At 44.8% G+C, this 19,718-nt stretch overlaps 1 protein-coding gene across 6 annotated transcripts in view; it reads left to right on the top strand.

The window, feature by feature from the left end:
• LOC124795329 (protein NDRG3) overlaps positions 1 to 19,718 on the top strand; it is a 547,589-nt gene that overhangs the window by 438,742 nt on the left and 89,129 nt on the right. For all 6 annotated transcript variants that reach the window (XM_047259309.1, XM_047259311.1, XM_047259310.1 and 3 more), the window contains one exon: positions 19,089 to 19,209. In XM_047259309.1, coding sequence (XP_047115265.1) covers positions 19,089 to 19,209 — 121 coding nt within the window. The remainder of the gene's footprint in view (positions 1 to 19,088; positions 19,210 to 19,718) is intronic.

Raw genomic sequence — 19,718 nt, 5'->3', positions numbered from 1 at the left:
AACGTCCCCTTAGAAAAATTTATACAAGACTGTACTTTAACCTGACACACAATATTTTTAGCGCAACGCAATCTGACTTTCAGAAATCCCTACAAAAGAATGGCCCTGACTAACATTAACCTATGCATTTCACAAATCGCTTACCTCACAAAAATCTTGGTTACTCGAACTACTGCAATACAGCGAGCGCCACTACTGCCAGCTAAATAGAAGATTCAAACTACGGAAGGCACTAACTACTGATAGGCATAGTTAGCAAATGAAAGATTTTAATAGAGAACAAACAATGTATTTACCTTAATAGTCATAATATATATAGCAGTTCATGACAAATTACAAAACTCCGCCATCTCTCTCCCCACATCCACCACTGCTGGCGGCTCACCTCCAACTGCGCAATGCTACGCGCTGTTCACATCCAGCTGCCGCTGCCCAACACTACAATGGCAGACAACAATGCAAACTAGCCACATACTGCACACAGCACAGCCAGTGATTTTCAAACAGAGCGCTACGTAACGTTGCCAATAAGAAAACATAAACAGCCTACTTACAATCTCTCTGGCGTCGTGATGTGGCACTATGTCGTTCCCCTACCACAGCGGCGACAGTATCGAAACGCAACAACAATGGGGCCACCTGCTGCACAGACCGTGCGTTATGACTAACTCACACAAACCTTCAGCTGAAGATATGAATTATAAGGTGCAAGAGAATAAATGTGTAAATTAATAGTACACGAATTCGAATATCGTAGAGTGTTTTACACTGATACGTTAAACACGACGACTGGAGAGATTTTTAAGTAGTGGTTTGTGGCGTGACACCATTCGCGGGTCCCTAAAGGGAGCTGGGTATTTTCGCGCGTATGATGAGCGACTGAGACGATAGATGACTTCGTTCTCTTGACTGACCTTCTGTAAGATCTTAGAGATCTGCGTCAGTTCCCTAGGTAAAATGTTGAATTCTAATTGATAAAACTTTTCACATTACTCTCCTTGGGCTCATTTTCTCATATTTATTTTGCAATGTGACTTCAGCTTTGTTTAATTTTTTGTGTTAGCTATTGTACACGGCGCGAAAGCTGCGTGTGCTGCCGTTGCTGCAACGCGAAAAATTTTCCGTTGGCTGGGAGGGCAAGGGCCGTCAGTCAGAAAGTGAACCGCCCGTACATCAGCTGCCAATCGTTTCCCTCAATTGGTGTCGAGGACGCTCTTCGGGCTGTGCCCTCAGTGCCGGCCATCGCCCAAACTTCTGCCGCCGCCCGTGCAATAGTTCCTCTCTGCTCTGCGGCATCCGAGTCGCGAAAATATTCTCGACACTAGCGGAATGAAATACAGGGTGATTAAATCAAACTTTCAAAACGCTGTAGAAATAACACCACTGGTCAGAATGACGTCAAATTGCAAAGGAATGTTATCGGAGAAGGGTGAAAACGCGAGGCAGAAAAAAAAGAGTGTAAATTGATCAATACATGGCGCTGTAAATGAAAACACCTGTCATGCGCACGGCCCATTGAAGTTGGTATAAACACGCCGGGTACACGGCTTTTCCTCCTTTCGCGTCTGGGACGTTCGCCATGACTGTCTCAATGCAGGATCGCGCTCTGCTTATAAAGCAATATTACAAGAATGATAACTGTGCACACGTCGCTCTGCAGAAGTTCCGGACACTGAAGGATGTGAAAAAGGCGTTGGTCCGATGACTGCCGTCGGTCTGGAGAAAGTGATTCGGAATTTGGAAAAGACGGGTTTTTTGGTGTGCAACCTGGTAGAGGTGGCGGAAACGAATTGATTCTACCTCGGTGGGAGCAGTGGCCACAGCAATGCAGGAGGAGACGAGTGGTGGTGTGCAAACGTGTAGTGCACGGAGAATTGCCCGAACATTGGACATACCGTGAGTACGGTGTTTGCTCAACCATTTCATTCCAACTCTCCGACAGCGTGGATGGGATCATTTTTATGCAAGATGGCGCACCTCCGCACATTGCAAATCCAGTTAAGCAGCTGCTGAAGTGCCATGCTAGAATTATGAGCCGCCATTTCCCTACAGCCTGGCCGTCCCGATCATCTGATCTTAATCCGTGTGACTTCTGGCTGTGGGGCTATCTGAGAGATGTTGTGTTCAGTGTTCCGATTGCAAACTTAGCTGCGTTGAAGACACACACTGCGCAACAGATTCTGAACGTGGCTCCAGAAACATTCGATCAATTGTGGAACATGCTGTTTATCGATTTCTGCTTGTTACAGAAAACGGTGGACAGCATACTATAACATGTTTTGCGCGATTCACATGGAAAGTAGTAATCCGATTTGATTTTGATTGATGCTTTTTATGCAGTTTTTGGCCTCAGGACATTTAAAAACCGATGTGAGTGACGTTTTTTACACGGTTTTTGGCCTCAGGACACTTAAAAACCAGTTTTTCCCATCCCACTTCATATGACTTGCCGTTGTGGATGGGCTTACGTAGCTAACAGTATCACACCTGTGTTAAATTGTGATGCATACAGCGCCATCTATTGCTACAGTTCGTAACTATTTTTTTTCTGCCATACGTTTTCCCCTTTCTCCGACAATATTCCGTTGCAATTTGACGTCATTCTGACCTGTGGTGTTATTTCTACAGCGGTTTGAAAGTTTAACTTTAATTATAATCATTATAATAATTGGGTGATTCAGCTGCTCCTGTCGATGTCGTTTTATGCAACCCGCAATGTCGTAGCTGCCTTTCATAAACCACACGCCCCGAGATTTTAATATTCTGTAACTCGCTATACGCAAACTCTTACTCTTGCAGAAAAAATGAACAGGACCTTTTTGTAGGAAATTTAATATAGTTAAATTTTATACTCGAATGAGTTTTCGCTAGAGGGTACGGGGTTTCGAGTTATTAAAGAAAAAACGTACAAAAGTGACCTTAAACGCACATCTACCCTCACACTCTACCCTCACCAGTCAGGATTTCTAGTATGTTATTCGTGGCACCCGCTCCTACCACTGTACAAAAATGTCCGACAACACGTATTATTTCCGACATTCAATCTTTTTTGGCCTCTATTGACGGAGTTATTACATCACCAGTATTGTTGGCTATATCGTTAACATTATTAATTTAAACGTGCCCTCAAGGATAACGAACTAAAGACGACTTTTGTAAACGTTACACTAAAATTAATTAGGTTGACAGTTCGATCCAAACTTAATCCTTACAAGCACATTAGTTTCGTAGTCAATAGGCCTCGCGTATACAACAATGTAATTGTTTATTTTATGCTGTTAAAACTCAGAAAATAGGTAAAGTTTAGACTAACGCCAAATTTAAAACATGTAAGTGCTCGATTAAGCCCGTGGCGTAATAAGACCATTAAACGAAGAGCAGAAAAAGGGCGAATGTGGAAAAAATTCGTACAGTCGTATATATTTGTACAGTGACAGGAGGGAGTGTCACGCACATCATGCTACGTATCCTGACCGATGGGGGCTGAGTGTGGGAGTGGGGGTGTGTGACGGTCACTTTCGTACATTTTACTTGAATAATTCGAAAGTTACAGCCTCTAGCATAAACGTATCCCAGTACAAAATTTAGCTACATTAAATTCCGTACAAAAAAAGTCCAGTTCTTTTTTTTCTGTAGGACTAATACTAGTAATTTGCGTGCAGCGAGCGAGAGAATATCATAAGGTCGCACTTGGTTTATGAAAACCAGCTATAACATCGCGGATTGCATAAAACTACAGCATAGCGGGAGCTGAATTACCCTGTACAATAACATGTTTTTTTTTTTTTTTTCTAGGGACCATACCGTGCGTGACATTATTCATCTCTTTGTTCCACACACATTTTGACTGTCAGTGGCCTGAAATATGTTTGCCGTTACGTGAAACACAGTATTTACAGCTATTTTACAACATACCTAAGGTACCGATACCTGGCGATGCAAGAAGTATGGTTCACCAGCATTCGGAAAGTAAAGAGAGGAGAAATGTTGTCGAACACCCGCGGTGTCTCGCGGAGTGAAGTTCTGAGGTGTGTTGATGTCAATACGTCAGTCGTAAGGGAACGTGAAGTCCTTATCCTTCAGAGCTATCAACAGTGGAATGGGCTACATGTCGACGTCAGGTTTTAGCCTTTCCCTTTCGTCCATTACCAGCACTATAATCATCAGCGGCAATTTAAAAATAATGTCACATTTCACAAATATTAACCAGTCATCCACTCTGTGCAGTTACACACCTAACGTATCATCCGTAGATCTGAAGAGGGCGATGCTAATGTATCTCCACCAGGACGTAGCCAGATGAACAATACGGGACAGCCTGTATTGTCAGCACATACGGTAATAAACGGGAACATTCTTTTAATGGTGCGATGCTCGTCGATACAGGATATGGCTTCCTCAGAATCAGCACAGGTACGAATCAGCAGTCGTTATCGGAAGTCACTCACTCTGGCAGGAGATTTCTGTCGGATTATCATGGTGATACTTTCAGCCAGACGCCGATAGCAGTGCTCAACACATCGCTAGACGTGGTAATTAAAAATGTGTGCCGGCCATTAGGGAGAACCGGGAGCTGTACTGTAATTTTGATCCTGCAGCCATTATGAAACACAAAGGGATTAACGATATTAGCTGCCAGTGGGCGTTATTTTAAAAGGGGAAAGGTAAAAATATGTGTCGGATTGGAATTCAAACCCGCGTCTCCTGCTTGCTAGGAAGATGCGCTGACCATTGCACCATCCGGACTGAGTGGTCATCGCAACTGCACGGACTGCCCTAGCACGCCTCCTGTCAGCCGCAAATTCTCAACTTAGCCACACTCTACTGACGTAGTGCCCCTTGCCCATTATCCACATTATTCCCGGTCCAACACAAATTTTCAAATTACTGATCACTTCAGTGCGGATGCACACCACACTCAAACTCTTAGCGGAAATCGGCTAAATACCGCGAGTAATGAGGACAATGGGCAAGTGCAGAGTGAGATTTTCACTCTGCAGCTGAGTGTGCGCTGACATGAAACTTCCTGACAGATTAAAACTGTGTGCCGGACCGAAACTCGAACTCGGGACCTTTGCCTTTCGTGGGCAACAGCTCTACCATCTGAGCTACCCAAGCACGACTCACGTCCCGTCCTCATAGCTTTATAGCTGCTCAGATGGGTAGCTCAGATGGTAGAACACTTGCTCGCGAAAGGCAAGGGTCCCGAGTTCAAGTCTCTAACCGGCACACAGTTTTAATCTGTCAGGAAGTTTCATATCAGCGCACACTCCGCCGCAGAGTGAAAATATCATTCTGGAAAAATCCCCCAGGCTAGGCTAAGCCATGTCTTCGCAATATCCTTTCTTCCAGTTCTGCAAGGTTCGCAGGAGAACTTCTGTGAAGTTTGGAAGATAGGAGACGAGGTACTGGAAGATGTAAAGCTGTGAGGACGGGGCGTGAGTCGTGCTTGGATAGCTCAGATGGTGGGGCACTTGCCCGCGAGAGGCAAAGGTCCCGAGCTCGAGCCTCGGTCCGGCACACAGTTTTAATCTGCCAGGAAGTTTCAGTGGGCAAGTGGAATTATACCAGTAGTGAGTGGGTAAGCCGAGAATTTGAGACTGACGGGAGGCATGGGAGGACAGTTCGTGCAGTTGTGATGACCACTGTGTCCGGATGGCGCAGTGGTCAGCGCATCTGCGTGGTAAGTAGGAGACGAAGTACTTAGTTGTGATTTTGCACTTATCCATTGTCAGAGTTTCACCACCGAGAACTACCACACTTCCTGCATCTGTATATTTTAGCAGCACCTCCAGTCTCCTATGTAGGCTATTTATTGGCTCTAATTTAGCCGCTACTGGACCATAGTAATATGCTGCGTTATCAACAGAGAATGAGCCCGTCAGACGTCTTCTTGCCTTAGCAGCCGTGCCAGAATCTTCCAACATACTGGTTTTTGCTGTCGATAGTGTACAGTCAACAATTAGGGATACCTGGCGAACTAGATATTGTCAATATTTAGTAAGCGCAGCCCTCTCATAACAAGTTGACAAATATTTTGCAGGACATGACCGTTCAAAATAAATATAGCGTTTACAAATACCTGCAACACGTTAAATGCACTGCGATACATCGATAAGAAAGACTGAGAATGGAGAAGAAAGTTCAATTTCTTTTACATACTTTGTAGGTGTTCGACATGATTCCCCATGGTTACACGGACATCTAAACCATAATCCTTTACATGCCATACATTCTAAAGCGTATGTAGGGTCACCGACGCGAACGCATTCGGAATGAGTATTTTGAGTACTGGAATTATTTTATGAAGAGGAGAAACATGCACAAGGTCATTCACATAACCCCAGAAAATGAAATCTGTGGGTGTCAGATCCAGCGACATCATATCCAGTACAACCGATCTAACGGTTTGCAGGTTCTTAATTACTTACTCCTTGGCGCTGCAGCCCCATGTGGGGCCTTGACCTCCTGGACAGCTTCCGCTCACTCTTCTCTGCTGGCTGTCTTGGCTCTTCATCTAACTACCATTCTTCTCAAGTCCTCCTCCACTTGTCTAGCCACCTGGTCCTTCGTCTGCCCCTTATACGGCGTCCACCTTGTTTTCCTGTGAAAACTTCCTTCATTGTGCTGCTCTCCACCATTCTTTCTACGTCTCCCAAGCAACATATTCTATTACCCTTTATTTCTGTCACGATATCTGGTTTGTTGTACAACTCTCTGATCTCCTTATTATTTCTGATTCGCCAAAAACCCCTATCATTCACTGGCCCGAAAATTTTCCTAAGTATCTTCCTTTCCCATCTCTGTAGCAACTCCTCATCATTTTGCGTCATTGTCCAACTCTCTGAACCATACATCACCACAGGTCTCACTACTGTACGATACACTGTCAGATTCAGATTCCTATTCCGCTCCATATCTTTCTAATTTTTCAAGCTTTCCTTCCAGGTCCTGTTTCCTCCAGGATAACAAGTCAATATCATCTGCATATGCAAGATCCTGCGTCACTCTATTAAACAGTGTTCCCCAAGGGTTGCCCCTTTGTGTCTTTCGCATTACCCTCTCCAAGATGACATTAAACAGAATAGTGGAGAGTACATCAACCTGTCGTAATCCTTGGTTAACTTCAAATGCCTTTGATAAAGTGCCCTCAACTGTACTTTACATACTGTTGTTCTCAAAGTCATTTGGACCAGTCTAATTAGTTTGTTCGGCAGCTCCTGCGTCTTGCATTGCCTTCCAGAGTTGATCCCGTTTGATACTATCATAAGCTTGTTTGAAATCAATGAACAGCTGGTGGACATCGATGTTATAACATTTTTCCAGGATCTGTCTGATGGTAAAAATCTGATCAATAGTGGATCTATTAGTTCTTAAACCACGCTGGTAGTATCCTACTGTTCTACATACGTACTGAGTCACCACACCATGATTTTTCCTAATACTTAATATGCTTTACAGAGCAGTGCAATTCCTTTATAATTTGCACAGTCAGCTTTGTCATGTTTCTTATTTATAGGTCAGAGTATAGCTGTATTCTACTGTTCCGGCATATTTTCTTTTCGCCATATTTCCACTCTAATCTCATGCAAAACCCTTATTAGTTTTTCTCACCATATTTTATCATTTCTCCTGTAATACTGCCTTCTCCCGGAACTTTATTGCTTTTAATAGTATTGATACTAATTTTAACTTCTTCCAGTGTACGTTCCTCGACGGTTTCCCCGTACTCTTCTTCTCTGTTTACTTCCTGCTCCACCTCTTCTACCATAGCAGCATCTACTCCACCTTCGTTTTCCGATTCTGTATGCAATAGTTCACTAAAATACTCCACGCATCTGTCTAAAATCTGATCTTTTCCTCCAATCAGATTTCCCGCCTTATCTTTACAGAAAACTGCTGTGGGTTGGAAACATTTCTTTACATCTTTCATCTGCATGTAGAATTTCCTTGTTTCCTGAGCAGTCTCTCTCTCTTCTAATTCATCAATCTACCGTTTTTCGAATTCTCTCTTTTTCCTCCTACATACCTTATCTGCTTCCTTTCTCTGCTCCTGGCATTCTTCTACAGTAATTCTTGTTCTCCTCTGCAGCATTCTTTTTCTTGCCTCATTCCTTTCTTCTGTCTTCCTCCTATAGTCTTCATCAAAACTTAGGTTCCCAATCGCTTCTTTTTACCCAGTAAAGTTTCAGCTGTCTCCTGTATTACACCTTTGATTGTCTCCCATCTTTCTTCAACACCCTCTCCTGCTCGATTTTCTGCTTCATTAAGTCTATTTGCCAAAATTGTTTTATACTGTTGTACTGTATTTTTATCATTTATTAACATAGCATCATCAAACATTGACACAATAGTTTTCTTTGTCTGCGTGTAACTGGCTATCCTCTGTCTGTATTTGATTCTAACCAAATAGTGATCACTATCTCCATCTGCACCACGAATACGCTTCTAATATATCTGAAGTATGTCGTCGCCGCGCGGTATTAGCCGAGCGGTCTCAGGCGCTGCAGTCATGGACTGTGCGGCTGGTACCGGCGGAGGTTCGAGTCCACCCTCGGGCATGGGTGTGTGTGTTTGTCCTTAGGATAACTTAGGTTAAGTAGCGTGTAAGCTTAGGGAGTGATGACCTTAGCAGTTAAGTCTCACAAGACTTCACACACTGTTTTTTTAAGTATGTTGTCTATCCATGTCCAGTTCAACTGATCTTACAGTCTGGAAGAAGTTGATCTAAAAATGTGCGGACTTCGCCACTTCAATGTATGGGTGATCGATCTTGCTGAAAGTCGTAATCGGCGAAATACATATCAACTGTGGTATCGCCCATTGCTCAATCATGTTGTTGTTGTGGTTTTCAATCCTGAGACTGGTTTGATGCAGCTCTCCATGCTACTCTATCCTGTGCAAGCTTCTTCATCTCCCAGTACCTACTGCAGCCTACATCCTTCTGAATCTGCTTAGTGTATTCATCTCTTGGTCTTCCTCTATGATTTTTACCCTCCACGCTGGCCTCCAGTACCAAATTGGTGATCCCTTGATGCCTCAGAACATGTCCTACCAACCGATCCCTTCTTCTAGACAATTTGTGCCACAAACTCCTCTTCTCCCCAATTCTATTCAATACCTCCTAATCAGTTGTGTGATCTACCCATCTAATCTTCAGCATTCTTCTGTAGCACCACATTTCGAAAGCTAAACTATTTACCGTCCATGTTTCACTCCATACAAATACTTTCAGAAACGACTTCCTGACACTTAAATCAATACTCGGTGTTAACAAATTACAAATTTCTCTTCTTCAGAAACGCTTTCCTTGCCATTGCCAGTCTACATTTTATACCCTCTCTACTTGGACCATCATCAGTTATTTTGCTCCCCAAATAGCAAAACTCCTTTACTACTTTAAGTGCCTCATTTCCTAATCTGGTTCCCTCAGCATCACCCGACTTAATTCGACTACGTTCCATAATCCTCGTTTTGCTTTTGTTGATGTTCATATCCAAGTAAATTTTTGTGGAAACACGTTGTTCAGTGAAGGAAAATGAATCGTACAGTTCTTGTGCCAACATCGCGCGGAACACATTAAATTTCCATGAGTCACGCTCTAATTCATTTACAGACGAAGGCTTTTCTGTATCCCATATTCAAATGTTGGGCCGGTTGACCTTGCCGCTGACGTCGAAGTTTGACTCATCGCTAAGAATGAGACGTGCACCAAGTGTTTCATTCTCCATGGGTTCCAGCATTGTTGGAAGATAATTTTTAAGTTTGACGTGGTCTTCATATTCCAGTTCATGTAAAATTTGAATTATTTGCTGTATCATTCTCTGCTTCGTTTTCAGAATATGCAAAACAGTTGCTAGGCGCGCGGTCCGGAACCGCGCGACTGCTACGGTCGCAGGTTCGAATCCTGACTCGGGCATGGATGTGTGTGATGTCCTTAGGTTAGTTGGGTTTAAGTAGTTCTAAGTTCTAGGGGACTGATGACCACAGTAGTTAAGTCCCATAGTGCTCGGAGCCATTTGAGCCACAACAGTTGTTTGCGGCATATACAGCTTCCTAATGGATTCGTCCATCGTTTTCTGTGGATTACGTTCAAACGAAAGGCGATTTCTTTCAAGGTTTCGTACTGATACACGTGGCTGGCCGGTACTTTTCCTTTGTACAAACAACCTGTTTCTTCGAATGTTGCTGGCTTCCGGAAGTACTTGACTGTATCGCTGACGAAATTTTCTCTTCACTGTGAAGACAAAAAGACAGTTGTTAATCTCTAAAACTTGGCAGTCCTTTTATACGGGATCCGTCATTTTCACTCATGATATGAAACTTTTCAGTACAGAGCGAAGTTGCGCAGTGGTTAGCGCACTGGACTCGTATTCGGGAGGACGACGGTTCAAACCCGCGTCCGGCCACCCTGGTTTAGATTTTCCGTGATTTCCCCAAATCGTTTCAGACAAATGCAGGGATGGTTTCTTTGAAAGGGCACGACCGACTTCCTTCCCAATCCTTCCCTAATCCGATGGGAACGATGACCTCGTTGTAACTTTCTTTCACATTATCTGTCATTCTTATAGGTGAATCGCAGTGCATTAAACAGTTATAGATATTTGTAATCGTTATATTTATTTTGAATTGCCCTGAATGTTCTTTTACGTGACACTACATATTAAACTGTGTACGTTATGATGACACACAGCAAATAAAGCACGATCGTTTACAGTTTCATATCCTAATAATATAAATACATTTCTTCAGTTACAGATCATGTTCATGAAATTGAACACAAGTAGTTAAAACAAGCCATTGAAAGGTGGCACGATCTACTGACACTCTGCACATACACTCCTGGAAATTGAAATAAGAACACCGTGAATTCATTGTCCCAGGAAGGGGAAACTTTATTGACACATTCCTGGAGTCAGATACATCACATGATCACACTGACAGAACCACAGGCACATAGACACAGGCAACAGAGCACGCACAATGTCGGCACTAGTACAGTGTATATCCACCTTTCGCAGCAATGCAGGCTGCTATTCTCCCATGGAGACGATCGTAGAGATGCTGGATGTAGTCCTGTGGAACGGCTTGCCATGCCATTTCCACCTGGCGCCTCAGTTGGACCAGCGTTCGTGCTGGAGGTGCAGACCGCGTGAGACGACGCTTCATCCAGTCCCAAACATGCTCAATGGGGGACAGATCCGGAGATCTTGCTGGCCAGGATAGTTGACTTACACCTTCTAGAGCACGTTGGGTGGCACGGGATACATGCGGACGTGCATTGTCCTGTTGGAACAGCAAGTTCCCTTACCGGTCTAGGAATGGTAGAACGATGGGTTCGATGACGGTTTGGATGTACCGTGCACTATTCAGTGTCCCCTCGACGATCACCAGTGGTGTACGGCCAGTGTAGGAGATCGCTCCCCACACCATGATGCCGGGTGTTGGCCCTGTGTGCCTCGGTCGTATGCAGTCCTGATTGTGGCGCTCACCTGCACGGCGCCAAACACGCATACGACCATCATTGGCACCAAGGCAGAAGCGACTCTCATCGCTGAAGACGACACGTCTCCATTCGTCCCTCCATTCACGCCTGTCGCGACACCACTGGAGGCGGGCTGCACGATGTTGGGGCGTGAGCGGAAGACGGCCTAACGATGTGCGGGACCGTAGCCCAGCTTCATGGAGACGGTTGCGAATGGTCCTCGCCGATACCCCAGGAGCAACAGTGTCCCTAATTTGCTGGGAAGTGGCGGTGTGGTCCCCTACGGCACTGCGTAGGATCCTACGGTCTTGGCGTGCATCCGTGCGTCGCTGCGGTCCGGTCCCAGGTCGACAGGCACGTGCACCTTCCGCCGACCACTGGCGACAACATCGATGTACTGTGGAGACCTCACGCCCCACGTGTTGAGCAATTCGGCGGTACGTCCACCCGGCCTCCCGCATGCCCACTATACGCCCTCGCTCAAAGTCCGTCAACTGCACATACGGTTCACGTCCACGCTGTCGCGGCATGCTACCAGTGTTAAAGACTGCGATGGAGCTCCGTATGCCACGGCAAACTGGCTGACACTGACGGCGGCGGTGCACAAATGCTGCGCAGCTACCGCCATTCGACGGCCAACACCGCGGTTCCTGGTGTGTCCGCTGTGCCGTGCGTGTGATCATTGCTTGTACAGCCCTCTCGCAGTGTCCGGAGCAAGTATGGTGGGTCTGACACACCGGTGTCAATGTGTTCTTTTTTCCATTTCCAGGAGTGTAGATTGCACGTACCGAGATGATGAACAAAGGCACTGTAGTGAAATGAGAAAAAAATACCGATCATTAAGTACAAGCAATTAGTATAATTACTGAGACGTTACAAATGGAGAAATTCCGAAGAAAGTGCACGTACCTAAATGGGTATTACGTCAAAAAAAAAATGCTTTCTTCACGGTAAACACTCGGTCTTTCACTGCATGACGTTCTCCTAAGGTAATAACGGCACAATTGCGTAATTAATGTCACAGTCCTTTACTTGAACTATCGCTCTCCAATTGGTCAAGTGCGTCATCTCCAGCACTTCACTATCGACAAACGCTAATTTTTCCCAACATGGAGGTCATTTTAGAATGATAGCAACCTAATTATAGACGAAGTTAGAAATCGAAATAAATCGACTCTTGCCTTGCCTTGTTTAAGTAACTATACCGATATCTATCTTAAGTGGTTTAGTAAAACAACAAAACTCCACGTAGGAGTATCAATAATATTTCATATATCGAGCCAATTTACGCATCCTTCTCCGTAGTACAAATAGAAGTGTACCGCTATGTTTTCACATGACGGTTATACATCACCACATTCCAAACGAACGATTTCCACTCCAAGTATTTGCGTGAAAGCCGCGATCGACATTGCCGACAAGGTTTTTGCTTCGATAACTATTGTGGGAGAGTATGTGAGAAGAAAATGTTTGCGGAGGGCAGTGTGGAGGGTAAAAATCGTAGAGGGAGACCAAGAGATGAATACACTAAGCAGATTCAGAAGGATGTAGGTTGCAGTAGGTACTGGGAGATGAAGGAGCTTGCACAGGATAGATTAGCACGGAGAGCTGCATCAAACCAGTCTCAGGACTGAAGACCACAACAACAACAACAACATCGTAAATGTCATCTTTTGCGAGTGTAACTAAAATCTTATTTAGACCATAAATGTTACAGTTTATTTTAAAGCATCTTCAGTGGACAGGTTTTTTTTTTAATTTCCTATTTCATTCCTAATGCTCTTCTGTACGCAAGTGTTCGATTATAGTACACTGCACGTCACCCACGACATGAAAACGGAAATATACTACGTATGAGTGAAGTTGTTCTGCTAAAATTGAATATTTATGTGAAAAATAACTGATCGCAGAAAATGCTTTAAAATAAAGCGAAACATGTAAGTTCTTTAAGACCTTTATTACACACACAAAAGAAGTTTACTATTTATATTATTTACAAAACTAAATGTTCTTGATTTACTGTATTTGCAAGTCAAAATGTTCCGTCGTTTCTCGGAATCACCAACAATGTAGCTACTTCTAGATTGCAAGACATATACGTAAAATATTCAGAGTAGAAAGATAGTTATTTTACTAAAATTTTAGTTGATGCTCACAAAATAACCTTCTATCGTTTTATTATAGCTGTGTGAGTATACAGGATGCCCCAAAAGTCAGGACCGGGCTAAGTATCACGAAAATGGCAAGCGTCAGAAACGGGGTGGATCCGGATGTAAGCAGAGGGGGTGGGGGAAACCTTTTTTCTGACCTGCGAGAACGTCTGCCATCTTGGTATCCGCCATATTGGATTCAGCTCACATTTCTTGAATGGGAGGGGATAATATGACACATTCTTTACTGGCAGAATTTGACGAGAAATACAGTGGCGAAGTCTGTTTTACAATACCTTTCATAGGTAAAAAGTTATGTGGCATTTGTTATAACGTAATTCATTATGAATCACGACACGAATGGCGTGCAACACATTCCAGAACGAAGTGCACTTTAGAGAATGTGTTGCACATGAGGTCCAGGTACTTGAGACATTTCCGTATCCTTCGGTGAAAGTTTGCACGGACACGACGTAACACAGGACAGTACTACAGGCCTCGGTAATCAATTGTTCCAGATGCTGCACATCAAGAATCTTCACGGAATATGCCACGGATTTCAGGAACTCCACAGGTAGAAATCTGTGGCGGGGGTTGAGGGGGGCGCAGCTCAGATGAACGTGGAGCCCACTCCACGGGACCACGACGCCCACTACAACAACCGAGGAACTACGTTTCAAGTCATCCCCATACTCAGGCACCATAATGGAGTAGCGCCCCAGCCTGCTGAAAGTACGAAGGGAATGTCATATCCCCGTTGAGTACCATAGACATTACCACTTCATCCAGCATCTCCAGACAGATCGCAGAATTGAGGATTCCTGTCAGAAAGTTAGGGCCAATGAGACGCATTCCCCAAATGCCGCACAATTCCATCGCTTTGCACGGCCTTGAGCCTTACAGGGAGACATCCACTTGGGTTATCTAATGACTAGTATCGCAAGTTTGGCTTGTTGACCTGCCCAGTGAAGTCAAAATTCGCCTCATCACTAAAGAGTATGTTGTAAGCAATATCATGATCGGTGGCGTGTTGTGTTAACATCCACTCACAAAACTGCATCCTCCACTCAGGTTCGTCTTCCGCCAGATGTTGTTGGAGTTGCATTTTGAATGCATGCCATTGCTGTCGCTGTAGGATTCGAAGTATACTGCACCGTGCCTTTGGGCGAGTCGCCTGACACCTAGGACGAGACTCGTGGCCACTGCTACTGATGTTGCCGTAGTCGCAGCTTTATCAGTTGCTGTGCGGGGACGTCCAGTATGGGGATTATCTGCCACAGATCCCATTCCTTGACGCTTTCTGATCAATTTCCTTATGGCACTTGCCGTGACGGATGCTCTGCCAGGGTGTCAGTGGTTGAAGTTCCTGGTAGTTGCCGTGGAACATCGGCCACCAGATAACAGAACTATTTCGATCCTCTTTTTTTGTGTCAGTGGCACGTTATCTTTCATATTAATGACACATTGTTAACGACAGGAGCAAAACGTGATCAGGTTTGAGCATGCTGTATGACAAATTACACATGTTACAACAAATCATGTGTAACTTTTTACCTATCAAAGATATTGCAAAACGGACTTCACCGCTGTATTTCTCGTCAAATTCTACCCTTAAAACAGGCATCACATAACCCCGTTCCATTAAAAAATGTGAGGTGAATCCAATATAAGGGATACCAAGATGACAGACTGCTCTCGCAGGTTACCCAAAAAGTTTCCTCCGATCCCCTTTGCTTACATCTATTCACTCCGTTCCAGCCTCTTCCCATTTTCGTGATATGTAGCCGGGTCCCGAATTTTGGGACACCCTCTATATGAAAGGATTTACTGCAGTAATAGTAGCCATCAGTCCAAAGAGTAGTTTGGTACAGTCTCTGTGCTAATCTGTCTTGTGCATGTCTTTTCATATCTGCATAGCTGCTGCACGCTACGACCATTCGAAACTGCTTGCTGTTTGCAAGCCTTAGTCTCCCTCTACAATTTTTAACCCCCACTCTTGCCACCTTTACTAAATTAATTACCTTGATATCTCAGGTTGTAATAAACATATCTCTCCCTTTGTCAGCTTTTGCCATAAAGCTCTTTTTTCCACAGTTCGTGTGTATATCGCATCTTCATAAACTACTCATCTATCCTTCTAAACTTCTGCATTATTCTGTAGCACCTCATTGCAAAAGCTTGTATGTTATTCTTGTCTGTACTACTTATCTTCCACGCTTCGCATCTTCATAAGGTTTCCTCTTCTCCTCTTGTGTGGCGGTTGCCAAAAAAATACTTTGGACTTTTCCTGTTCATGACCTTCTCCAATATATCATCGCGATATGTAGATATATAAAGGAAAATGATTAAGTTCGCTGGTGTGCGAAACTGTAACTGTCGCATGATCTGTCACTGCCAAATAACACATCTCGATGAAATTTGGACCGTACGTAGAAAGAGAACTCCTACAGCATACTGCTGAATGTAACTCACAGAAATACACTATGAGTCGAGTAGAAATGACACTTTTATTCAAAGACATTAATACAGTGAAGACAGCGTGATTTATGTTGGTCTCCTGGACATTACAAAAGACGGGACACGTTCTTAGCAGGATGTGTGATAAGTACGGACAGCAATGTATGCTTTGCAACGTGCTCCGATTCTGACCATAAGATTGGTAAGCAGTTCTTATGGATGGCGTTCCATTTGTCCGGCAGTGCGGTTGTCAACTGCTGGATGGTCGCTGGTGCGTCTGAACGTGTTGCAGTATGTCAGCGCAGTGCACTCCACACATGGTCGATGGGGTTTAAGTTGGGAGAACGGGCAGGTTAGTTCCTTCCACCGAGTAGCCCCTCGTTCCAAGAGTTCCTCCGCCTGTGCTGTTCGACGTGGTCTTGCACTCTCATCCATAAGTCAGGGCCGAATGAGCCCCGAAAAATATGGACATGAGGCAGAAGTGCCGTATCGGAATGTCGTTGATCGGTAAGAGTTCCGTGTTTAATGATTTGGAGGTCAGTACGTCCGTGCAATATTATGCCTCTCCACACCATAACACCTGTACCGCCAAAACTATCATGTTAGACAATGTTCCTGGGAGCATTACGTCTTCCCCCCTCTCGCCATATCAGAGTATGTCGAAAATGATAATTCAGACTGAATTGGCTTTCATCCGAGAACATCATGCAATCCCACTCCTCGATGGTCCAGTCCACAGAAAACAACGTACTGGTCTCCGGACAAAGAGCCCACTACCGTGCCGTCACCGTGCCACTGTGGAGCGTGAGATTGCGAGCCTTGCAGTCCTATTGAATGCGGTGGCAAACACACCCGCTGTTTGACGTGGGTCCCATCTGAGCAGTAGAAAAAAAAGGTTCAAATGGCTCTGAGCTCTATGGGACTTAACATCTATGGTCATCAGTCCCCTAGAACTTAGAACTACTTAAACCTAACTAACCTAAGGACATCACACACATCCATGCCCGAGGCAGGATTCGAACCCGCGACCACAGCAGTCGCGCGGCTCCAGACTGAGCGCCTAGAATCGCTAGACCACCGCGGCCGGCGTGTTCCAGGGCCATCCCCATTTGGCGCTATAGTCACAGCTCCCTGTGTACGAGTAGGAGACATCTGGCAACATGCTACCACACTCTCATAGATTTTCACCAAAATAGTTAATATGTTATGTTGATTTGTCTATGTCGTCCCTAAGTTCTGCACAGCCGTGTACGTAATGTAATAGTGTGCGTAATGTTACTCTTCTCTCGTTGAGCTGTTTTTGGCCAAGGTGAAGGAGGACATTATGACGATTAAGTACCATTAACCCTGTCCGCAGCTCGTGGTCGTGCGGTAGCGTCCTCGCTTCCCGCGCTCGGGTTCCCGGGTTCGATTCCCGGCTGGATCTGGGATTTTCTCTGCCTCCTGATGACTGGGTGTTGTGTGATGTCCTTAGGTTAGTTAGGTTTAAGTAGTTCTAAGTTCTAGGGGACTGATGACCATAGATGTTGAGTCCCATAGTGCTCAGAGCCATTTGAACCATTTGATTATCATTAACCATAAACTCAGCTTTCATCATTACTGACAACGTTTGAAGAAAGTTTGGGTCGTCTTGAAGCAGTTCTCAGGAGTCTTCCACGCGACGTTTGCTTCGGCTCGTGTCGACGCAGTCGTGGCACAAACTTCGCTGCTGTCTTGCCCTGTTCAACTACTGTAACAGAAAACGTTTGCACGTGCCATAACGTATTCCCGAGGTCTTTGATGATATGTCTACGATCTTACAGAATCAGATTCCTCACTTTCTGAACATTTTCTGGTGTGATACCTGTTGACAGCTGACCAGAACGGTCTTCATTTTCTCAACGTCCGTCCTTTTTGAAACGCTTATATCAGTCTTTAAGTTTGTGTCCGACCTAAAGCGTTGTCTCCCAAAGATTGCAACAACATCTGGCACATTTCTGCAGCAGGTTCTCCAGATTCAAAACGAAATTGTATAGAGACACAAACGTTCTTTCAGGTCCCTCTTAGCAAAAGGGCGTACTCGCAGAAACAACGACACTGAAATACGCCAAGCAGTAACTAGCCGAACCAATCAGCCAGCAGGCACTTGCCGCATTGATCCAAGAAGGATGTAGCGCTTTACCGTGTATTGGTAACCATATGCTCGCAAAATTCAAATTTCGAAAACCTTAGGATACCGTCTCGTATACGTATCTACACACATACTCCACAAGCCACAGTACGGTGTGTGGCAGAGGGTACCTAGTACCATTACTAGCCATTTCCTTTCCTGTTCCACTCGCTAATAGGGTGAGGGAAAAATGAGTGTCTGTATGCGTCCGTATCTTTTCGTCGTGATCCTTACGCAAATTGTGTATTGGCGACAGTAGTATCGTTCTGCAATCAGCTGCAAACGCCGGTTCTCTAAATTTTCTCAGTAGTGTTCCTCGAAAAGAACGCCGCTTTCCCTCCAGGGATTCCCATCCGAGTTCACGAAACACGTCCGTAATACTAGCCTGTTGTTCGAACCTACCGGCAACAACTCTAGCAGCCCGCCTCTGAATTGCTTCGACCCGGTGCGGATCCCAAACACTCGAACAGTACTCCAGAATAGGTCGCATTAGCATCCTATATGCGGTATTCTTTACAGATGAATGACACTATCCCAAAATCCTAACAATGAACCGATGTCGACTATTCGCCTACCCTACCACAGTCCTCACATGTAATCACTTTGCCATCTTACGCCCAGATATTTAAACGACGTGACTGTGTCAAGCTGGACACTACAAGTGCAGTATCCGAACATTACGGGTTTGTTTTTCCTGTTCATCTGCATAAACTTACATGTTTCTAGATCTAGAGCTAGCTACCATTCATCACACCAACTAGATATTTTGACCAAGTCGTACTTTTACATCTGACGATTTCGACCGGTCTGGGACGACACGTTTAGTTGTTTTTGTGTCTGGTTGCAGATGTGTCGAGCTTCCAGGCGTTCTTCAACTTCAGCGAGATGCGGGCGCTGCTGGACAGCTTCTGCGTGTACCACGTGAACGCGCCGGGCCAGGAGGAGGGCGCCGCCACGCTGGCCGAGGAGTGAGTAGGCAGTCCGCAGTCGCAGCCGCAGCGTAGCAGAGCGCCCTAGTCTGCCCTTCCGTTACAGACAAAAGCTGCGGCGTAAAGCAGACCCCTCCCCCACGTTGTCTGTGATGTGTTATTATTTAAAACGTAAGCGCAGGACATACCGGTAAGTATAGGATGAAACTTCCCAGCAGATTAAAGCTGCATTTCGGACTCTTAACTCGGGACCTTTGCGTTTCGCGAGCACACATTCCACCGACTGAGATATCCAAGCTCGGTGGAGTGATTCACGAGGGAGCTTTGAGTGCATAATTTACAAATATTTCGTGTCAATTAGCAGAGCTATGATAAAATGAAGTCCTGTTCCTGTGAAAACGGTGCCTTTGTCATCTATCCGTGATAGGCATATGGCCGCCCAGTTAACGTGCTGACAGTCTGTGCCAACGACACGAACAGCAACTGTAACGTTTCAAAGCAAAATAATGCTCGTAACTGATGTAGGATTGCACTTGTATTATTTCTGA

Source organism: Schistocerca piceifrons, chromosome 4 (genome assembly GCF_021461385.2).
Source record: "Schistocerca piceifrons isolate TAMUIC-IGC-003096 chromosome 4, iqSchPice1.1, whole genome shotgun sequence".
In the NCBI taxonomy this organism is placed as follows: Eukaryota; Metazoa; Arthropoda; class Insecta; order Orthoptera; family Acrididae; genus Schistocerca; species Schistocerca piceifrons.
This window is presented reverse-complemented; position numbering and strand designations above follow the sequence as displayed.